The sequence below is a fragment of the Olea europaea genome, unplaced genomic scaffold (genome assembly GCF_002742605.1).
Source record: "Olea europaea var. sylvestris unplaced genomic scaffold, O_europaea_v1 scaffold2205, whole genome shotgun sequence".
Taxonomy (NCBI): Eukaryota; Viridiplantae; Streptophyta; class Magnoliopsida; order Lamiales; family Oleaceae; genus Olea; species Olea europaea.
This window is the reverse complement of record NW_019240070.1, coordinates 106,642-115,611: the sequence shown is the minus strand read 5'-3', so window position 1 is coordinate 115,611 and position 8,970 is coordinate 106,642. Positions and strand designations below refer to the sequence as shown.

At 31.1% G+C, this 8,970-nt stretch overlaps 1 protein-coding gene across 4 annotated transcripts; it reads left to right on the top strand.

Moving 5' to 3' along the window:
• Nucleotides 1-3,704: 3,704 nt before the first annotated feature.
• LOC111380756 (tubby-like F-box protein 8) lies at nucleotides 3,705-8,600 on the top strand. 4 transcript variants are annotated; one of them, XM_023004392.1, is made up of 6 exons: nucleotides 3,705-3,917; nucleotides 4,400-4,469; nucleotides 5,130-5,486; nucleotides 5,658-5,745; nucleotides 7,104-7,236; nucleotides 7,676-8,600. In XM_023004392.1, the coding sequence occupies exons 3-6, from the start codon at nucleotides 5,142-5,144 to the stop codon at nucleotides 8,382-8,384; spliced, it is 1,275 nt and encodes a 424-aa protein (XP_022860160.1). In that variant the 5' UTR covers nucleotides 3,705-3,917; nucleotides 4,400-4,469; nucleotides 5,130-5,141; the 3' UTR covers nucleotides 8,385-8,600. The 4 variants fall into 4 exon arrangements, with proteins under 4 accessions (XP_022860160.1, XP_022860158.1, XP_022860159.1 ...); XM_023004390.1 differs by having other exon boundaries at nucleotides 3,705-3,921; XM_023004391.1 differs by having other exon boundaries at nucleotides 3,707-3,917; nucleotides 4,400-4,451.
• Nucleotides 8,601-8,970: the final 370 nt, after the last annotated feature.

Below are 8,970 nucleotides of genomic sequence, written 5' to 3'. Positions count from 1 at the left end.
TAAAGTGGTGTGTTGGAATGGATCACTATCAAATCTGAATTGAAGTGGATACCAGCGAAATGTACTACCTATGGGGTATTCGATCACTCTATTGCAAGATGTGGTATGCAAAAAACTTCATGTATTAACTTTGCACATGCTTTGCAGAACATTTTTTTTAATAAAGCACCATCACAACTTTGATGTGTTTTTCATATCCTACCATGATATAAATGAAACACGAAAGAATATGGAGGAGACGTAAACCTCACATCCAATCAAAAGTACAATAGACAAAATCAGTAAATGAAGAAAATCTCCTGTACAATATGAAGAAGGAAAAATAAAGTTTAAAGACCCCCCGAATATAGAAAAGTCATACTTGTCAATCTGTGTAAGAATGTTATTTTGCAAACTTTAAACTAGGAGGGACTAGTTACGACTCGACCCATAAACTTTAGACAATTTTAAGTCTTAGACAAATATCCCTTTTTGGAACTGTCTCTATACCTTAGTACCGGGGTCGATCACGTTTGGCGAATTTCACATGTATAAAGTCAAGAGTAGAGTAGTTGGCCTACTACATCTATAAATAATAAATAGTGACATAAACTTAAAGTGTAATGCTGTGTTTGGAGGGGATGTTGTAAGAATATTTATTATAAGATAAGATTCTTACTTTAAATTTTTTTTTTCTTGGGCTGTAGAAATATAAATGTTTAGGATAAATAAAAATAAAATAAAATTACGTCACTTTAGCCTTCCAAAAATATATATATCTAGCACATGTCCAGATTACCAAAGTTTTCTTGTTTCTTCAAGTCAAACATACTTTTCTATTACTTATTTGCTAAACAAGATTTTAAATTTTCAAGATCATCTTTTTTGTCGGCAAAATTTACTTTTTATAAAAGTAACTTCGAAACTGCAATAAGAATTTAAAAAAAAATAGAAAATTTAAATTACATGAACAAAATAAATTTGGAAATACTGTATCGAGTATTTAATGTGCATGATATTATTCTTTCCTTTTCTTTATTATGCATTAGCGTCAGTTGGTCTTAGAAAAAAAGTATTCATCATGGATTCTCTTCCTCAATCAAAATATCCATCACATGATTCTTTTTCATTTGGTCAGTCTCCATAACTGTTTTGCATCCCTCTATTAAGAGATGCATCGTGTTGATAGGAATCGACAAAAACCATCTTGTACATGTCCTCGAGGACAGTATTCATTGCAATTATCACTAGTTCCTCTCGAGGAGATTATTGATAGAATTTATTTAAAAGGCATATAAATTATTTTTAAAAAGATTTTACTTTATAATAATTTCGTAAAAATGATGAAGTAAACTAAAAGAGTTTTTTCCATATTTAACTAGTATACTATTGAGTATTTGATGTTCACTAATATTATCATTTTCTTTTCTTTATTAGGCCTTAGCTTGAAAGCTGGTCTTAGAGAAACGCATTCATCCTCAGCCCTTATTTGACCTCCATTTTGTGAAAATGAAAATAGGTGGAATAGTATTTTTTTTAAAAAAATAAATGGTTGAAAAAGAAGGAAAAATTTTCAGTTTACGTATAATATTATTTTATAGAAAATCGTATGGTTGAAAAAAAATTTCAATTTACGTATAAAATTAATTTTTTACATATTCATTTTGAACCACACATTTACACAATAAAATATTTTGTACGTAAATCTAAAAATTTTCTTACCTTTCACATTCTTCTAAAAATCATTATTTAAAACTCGTTTTTCCGAATAATGATTATCAAACAGATGTTAAGGGACGCATTATATTGATAAGGATTGGCAAAGACTTTATTGTACATGTTTTCTAGGACAACGTTCATGGCAATCGTCACTAGTTGAAATTAGTGATGGAATTTATTTTAAAAGTTATATTATTATTTCTTAAAAGATTTTACTTTATAACAATATCGTAAAAATGACAAGTGACTTTTTGACCGGTATTTCAAAAACTATTTGAGTCCCATTTTTTCACCAAAAAAATTGATTTTTTTACCGTTATTTTACTATTCAAACCGTCATATTTGATTTCTTCTCTCACAGGTGGACCCCACTTTTCTCCTAATGGTCAAAAAATCAATTTTCAAAATCACTCCAAAACAGACTCAAGATAAACTAGAGGATTTTTTTCTATTCTTAAATAATATAGAAAGGAAATTATTTAATCTACATTATCTGTTTCAGGTACGTGTCTCCTTTAGGCTATTATAGTAATAACGTAGATTGATGCAAATTTTAAAATTTGTAACGGCACGGATAACCCTGTTTTGTAAAAGTTTTTTAAAATTTATTTTCTCAAAAAAAAAAAATAATTTAATCACACATTATTTCAATAAAATAATATTACATGTAATACATTAATTTTTTCATACTTTTTAATCACATATTCTACAAAAGATTACTTTTTAAAACACATCTTCTCAAAAAATTTACATCAAACACGCTTTCACCAATCCTTTTCTTTCTCCCGAAACTATCAATCGATAGATAGTATAATGAATTAATACTCTAAATGAAAAAGTAGCTTTGATCAAAAAATAGATATATATATTTTTTAAAAAACTTTTATTTAATTCCAAGAATGTTTGAGAAGTGTTTATGAATAGTTTATATTATAAATAAAATGATGAATAAATGAATAATATTTGTGAATCATTCGAAAAAGTATAAATAAAAATAGTTTGAATATATTTATAAATAATTTATAGACATGAGTAAACATTGCTCGTTCACATCATTTAACTCAATTCAAAATTTTTAAAATAGGATAATTATGTACACAATTCTCAAAACACTTGTAAACTTTGAAATTTAACATGGACTATTAAGACTATATTTGGTATTGATTCTTAGAATCAATTTTTTCACCATTAAAGAGAAAAGTAAATTTTACCTGTGAGTGAAGAAGTAAAAAATGACGGTTGATCATGTTAAATAACAATGAAAATTTTGATTTTTTGGCCAAAAAAATAAGAACCAAATGAGGGCTAAGTCTTGTTTTAGAAAGCTCAAAAAGTTGGAGTCAAAGTCAAAAATAAATTTTAACCATATTTCATAGGATCAGAATTTTTATCAACTTTTCAATCACACATTTTATTAATTTTTATCAAAATTTGCTAAAATATTTATCAAATTTTTTTTAAAACAATCCCTTAGCCCCTATGAGGCCATTATTGAAAAAAAAAAATGTATTGAATAGTGTTTTTTTTTTTTTGGACAAATGAATGGTTAAAAAGTAAAAAAAATTTGAATTTATATACAAATATTTTATTATGTAATTTTGTGGTAGAAAATTTTTTTTTTTATTTCAAAGGGAGACAGGCCTTTGTTTGAACCCAATTTTTTTAAAAATGTATTTTTTCAAAACTCATTTTTAACTACACGTTCTTCTATAAAATAATTATATACGTATTTTAAAAAATGTTCGTTACTTTCTAACTATACATTCTCCAAAAAAGTTACTATTTCATAATGCATTTTTCCCAAAAATAGGAAACGGGGAAACTGATTTTTTAGTGTTTTAAATTTGTTCATCGAACTCAGAACAAAGTGAAATCTATTGTAAAAATAGTTTAGCCATCAAACTCCAGTGAACAACTCAAAATAAAAATGCAGATGAAAAAGAAAAAGAAAATGCCATAAATAATCAAAATGCAAAGAGTCAAAATTCAATATTTGGTAGTTGCTTCGCAGCCTGGTTCATGGTGATGTAGTGGCCAATATATTAGCCCCATTATTCAACCCAGTAACCGTACAGCAATAAAGTATTCATACATAGACTTTTTTACAATAATTTTTATTTCCTTTTTCTTCTGATTCTTCTCTCTGTTTTGAAGAACTAGATTTAATCCAATCTTTCAACCCAGAAGATACCCTTGCTGTGATTTTTAGTGCGTGAAGAGTAGGTGATGTCTATATTTTTTCCTCTTGATTTGCTTATATCTGTTTGTAATGTTCTCTTAATTCTTGGGTTTGATATGGAACACATATATTTGTATCTACATGCTGTAGACTTGGGCTTTCTCAAGAATTTGTTTTTCCGAGATATAGATCTCTGATCTCATTTTGTTCACCTTCTAATTGTTCACGATTCAGATGTTTTTGTGTAGTTGGTCAAACCTTCATTCTCATTTGTTTTTTCCTTTATTATTTCCCCAACATAGGTCAAATTCTTGGGGATTTCAGTTGTTTTTTTAGTTCTCTGGGTCTGCTTTTTCTTCATTTTTCCTCTTCTGCTTTTTAATCTACTTTTTCTTCTGTATTCTGTTGAGGGTTATGCTCAAGACTTGATTTTGGAGAGAAATTATTTTAAGAGTTGAAGTTTTCTGGGTTTATAATTGTGATATTTGAGCTAAATTTATGTTATTTTATCCGTTTTTGTAGATTGCCAAAGAAGATGGAAGCTTGAATTTTTTAAGCCCTTCTAGTTTAGCAGGTTACTTCTTTCTTGGGGGTAACATTTAAGATTGTTTTCTGTATGATTATAAATTTGCTGCATTTGTTTACTCTATGACTAAATGTTTGATACCTAATATTAGATGACATGGGATAGTCGGATGAACAAAATCTCAGATTATTTTTCTTTGTTAATAGGGTCGACTAATAGATTATACCTCATATCTACACCTTAAAACCATGAGTCCAGAATATTATTTGAAACCCCTAACATTATGTTTGTGTTTCTTAGATTTAGCTTTATACAAGGGTGCCTTAAACTGAAATGAAGATCAGTATCATAGTTCCATGTGCTGTTGACATTTGTGTGGTTATTTTGCTATATTCGAACCTAGAAAAGTTGTATGTTTTAAAAGTTTTATGATTCAATCTACTTTAAGGTCCATATGGAAATGTCTTTTTCTATTCACATCAGCCTTCATTTTTCTTTTAATTCCTTTCCTTATCTGTTACCTGTAAATGTCCTTTTCTCCTTTATCCTTTATTCCTTTTCTCTTTTCTTTTTGGATGGGTTGTAGTTGCCGAAATTTAATTAGCTTTTGCTCATTCACAGTCAAATTCACATATCACGTGGAATATAATTTAGTAGAAAACGATTATTCAGATTGAAAATCGAAAATGAGCTATATTTAACTCCATTTTATTTGCTATTTGACAGCTTTGGAACAAAATGTCATTCCGCAGTATAGCTCGAGATATAAGAGATAGTATAGGGAGCTTATCCCAGCGAAGTTTTAGCGTAAGGCTGCCTGGTCATCATAGAGGAAAATCACATGGTTCATTTCACTACTTGAATGAGCCTTTGATGCTTCAGAATAGTCGATGGGCTAATCTCCCACCAGAACTTCTTTTTGATGTAATTAGAAGGTTGGAAGAAAGTGAGAGTGAATGGCCTGCTCGGAAGCATGTAGTTTCTTGCGCTGCCGTTTGTAGGTCATGGAGGAGCATGTGTATGGAAATTGTTAAATGTCCAGAATTTTGTGGGAAGCTCACCTTTCCGGTTTCATTAAAGCAGGTGACTTCCCACTTCTGTCATGCCTATGTATTGCATGCAATTGAATTTACATTTTTGTCTTTTATGATCATTCACTTCTTACAATATTACATTTTCACTGACACTATAAATAGCACATTAACTACTATTTGAAAAAAGGGTGTACTGAATCTATGTTATTTACCTTTACAGCCAGGCCCGCGTGATGGAACTATTCAGTGCTTCATAAAGAGGGATAAATCTAATTTAACATACCGTCTTTTCTTGTGTCTTAGTCCTGGTAAGTATCATATAGACCTTTTTGGTTTCTACTTTGCTATTTTATAGGCTTGTCTTTTCAAATTTTATGGGCTTGTCTTTTCAATTTTTTATGGTACCTAATCAGCAATGTGCACCAAGAAGATCTTTAAATTAGCGTAAAACTTTCTTTCTTAGTAAGTTTACAAGTATGTGTACTTCATGAGATATGAGCTCTGATGCTCGGACTCTTCGAAATGGTTAGAGTACCCATCTCATGTCCGACACGACATGGGTGTGGATATGGGATATTTGTCGGATCGTTCAAGTTACAATCGAACACTTCGTTGTTTTTGCTTCTTCTTCTTCTTCTTCATTTTTCTTCTTTCTTCTTTCTTCTTTCTTCTTTTCTTTTCCTTTTCTTTCTCGTTTCTACTCTTTATAAACCTAACGCTGCCTCCGAGAGGGTAGAGAAAGGCGACGGTGTTAAGTTTTCCCTTCTTCTTCTTTCTTTTTTATTTCTCTCTTTATCAGTGGTCTAGAGATTTATCTGTATAAAATGAAAATGGGTTTTATATAGTTTTATTTAGTGTTTCACTAAGTCCAAATTACCATCCAGTCCCTCATTTCAATTTTATATAACATTCAGTAATTAATTTTTCATAATTGAAAATTAAACCTTAAAATTTCATTTTATTCGTCTTAACCCATTATTCAATACTCATTTCTTTATTTATGAACAATTAATTTTGATTTATTCAAAATGACATCTTGGATTAATAAAAAAAAAAAATTGAAGCTTAAAAGACGTACCTACCCACGTACCCGTGTCTAAAATTTGGACTCTTTTTAGACATGTTCCCTTATTCTACATTTTAGAAAATAAAAAATCCGATACTTGGATACATACCTGTACCCGACATCCATACCGGAGTCCGAGCATTATAGGATATGAGAGGTTTTAAGCCTTTTCTTTTGACTTTAAAATGCAGCTAGATTTATTGAATACTGTTGAAGTTCTCATCTTCCCTTAACTTAGTTTTCATATTATAAGAGTTAACAAAATTACATTTAAAATTCCAACAACAATACAAATCTGGCAAAGAGTGATTCCATGTCGTTGGAAGAAATATGCACTTCAATTGTATGTGCCATGTATAAGTAGTTATGAAATATAGGTCAAATATGTAATCAGTGGAATCATTTAAACGGCATATTTGACTGCGTAGACAGTTATGATGAACAGCATATAGAATTGAGCAGATTCTAGTAGGACATATTGATTTTTTATTTTTTACTTTTTTTATTTTATGTCAGATAAATATAGTCTTTACAGTTTTCCCCCTTGAGTATTTATTGCTGTTGATCGTTCTCATGTAAGTTTCAATAAAATTTTATCAGCTTTGCTAGTGGAAAATGGGAAGTTCCTTCTCTCTGCAAAAAGAACTCGCAGGACTACTTGTACAGAGTATGTGATCTCAATGGATGCAGATAACATTTCAAGATCCAGCAGCACATATATTGGAAAACTAAGGTGATTTTTGATAGTTCATTAACTCTTGTGCATCTTACCTTTGCATGTTATTCTTTTTTGCAATTCACATTGTTATTTCTTGAATGCTGTCTTATTTTATCAAGGAAGGTTTAGTTTACAAGCTGCCATTCTTTCTAGAAAATCTTTGGTTAGGCTTTTCTTCTGGTATTCGAATGTTCACGAGTTATTCAAACATTATCATATTATCGCAGTTGTGGTTGGGATACTTTTTCATTGGTTCTTATCTTGATTGAATATAGTGGATTCAAGACTTCCTAGAGAATGGTGCCCCCCCCCCCCCCCCCCCAAAAAAAAAATTCATTAATCCTTATGCTAGCTTGCATTTTTCATTCATATGACAGTAGATATCCTTGATTGTACACAGTTATAATGTGTGATTTCTCGATTATTAATATTAAAATCTTCCTCCTCCTTGCAGATCGAATTTTCTCGGTACGAAATTTATAATATATGACACACAGCCTCCACATGCTTGTTTACAAACCTCTCCACCTGGTAGAACAAGCCGTCGATTCAATTCCAAGAAAGTATCTCCCAAAGTACCAAGTGGGAACTACAACATAGCTCAAATTAAATATGAGCTGAATGTGCTTGGGACACGAGGTCCACGCAGGATGCACTGCGTCATGCACTCAATTCCCATGTCGGCCCTCGAGCCCGGCGGTGTAGTGCCTGGACAGCAAGAGCTTCTTCCAAGGCCTCTCGAGGACTCATTTCGGAGCATCTCTTTCTCAAAATCTCTTGATCACTCAACTGAGTTCAGCAGCTCTCGATTTTCTGATATTGTGGGGTTATCCAACGATGACGATGATGGTAAAATGAGACCCTTGGTTCTCAAGAACAAGGCACCCAGATGGCACGAACAGTTACAATGCTGGTGCCTCAATTTTAGAGGACGGGTGACCGTTGCATCGGTCAAGAATTTTCAGTTGGTTGCTGCTACACAGCCAGTTGCTAATGCACCACCAACATCTCAGCCAGCACAGTCGGACCATGATAAAATCATTCTCCAGTTTGGCAAGGTCAATAACGATATGTTCACCATGGATTATCGATATCCCCTGTCTGCTTTTCAGGCTTTTGCCATCTGCTTAAGCAGTTTTGACACCAAATTGGCTTGTGAATAGAGTCTCTACAAAATGTCAAGACAGAGAGTTAACGAATATGCTTGTATTTTTATCTTTTGGATAATTTGCTCCTTTTCTTCGTTAGAATCGAGTACCTTTTTAATGATGATGTAGAACTCGACTATGATTTGAGACAAAGCCTTTCTCGTTGTACAAATTCTTCTTAACCAGCATTCGGGTTATTGTCAATGTCTTTTTATGGATTTTTTCAGTATTTGCCCCGTCTTGCTTATGCATTACTATGTGCTCTTGTGAAGTTTGTATTCATCACTTAATTGATTGCAAATTTTATTTTTATTGAAGTTATCGACTCTTTTAGTGCTTAGATATATTTAATATTTTAACTTTTTGTGAGGTATCGGTGATGTTAAAATATATATTGTTTAAAAAAAAGCTTTTTTATTTTATCAAACATTCAAATCAGACCAAACCAAAACCACACCAGACTGAGCGGTCCGGTTCGGCTTTACAAAAAAAATTTAAGGTTTTGTTTCTTAGATCTGATAACCATTTGGTTTTGATTCTAATTCAATTTTAATTCTAAAACCAAATTCAATATTTAAATTTTATTATTTTTCATATATAT

Bases quoted from the DNA above. Each gene is read 5' to 3' on its own strand.
- LOC111380756 (XM_023004392.1), top strand. From the start codon at position 5,142: ATGTCATTCCGCAGTATAGCTCGAGATATAAGAGATAGTATAGGGAGC. The intron at 5,487-5,657 runs GTGACTTCCCAC...TTACCTTTACAG, and splicing joins TTCCGGTTTCATTAAAGCAG to CCAGGCCCGCGTGATGGAAC. The intron at 7,237-7,675 runs GTGATTTTTGAT...TCCTCCTTGCAG, and splicing joins ACATATATTGGAAAACTAAG to ATCGAATTTTCTCGGTACGA.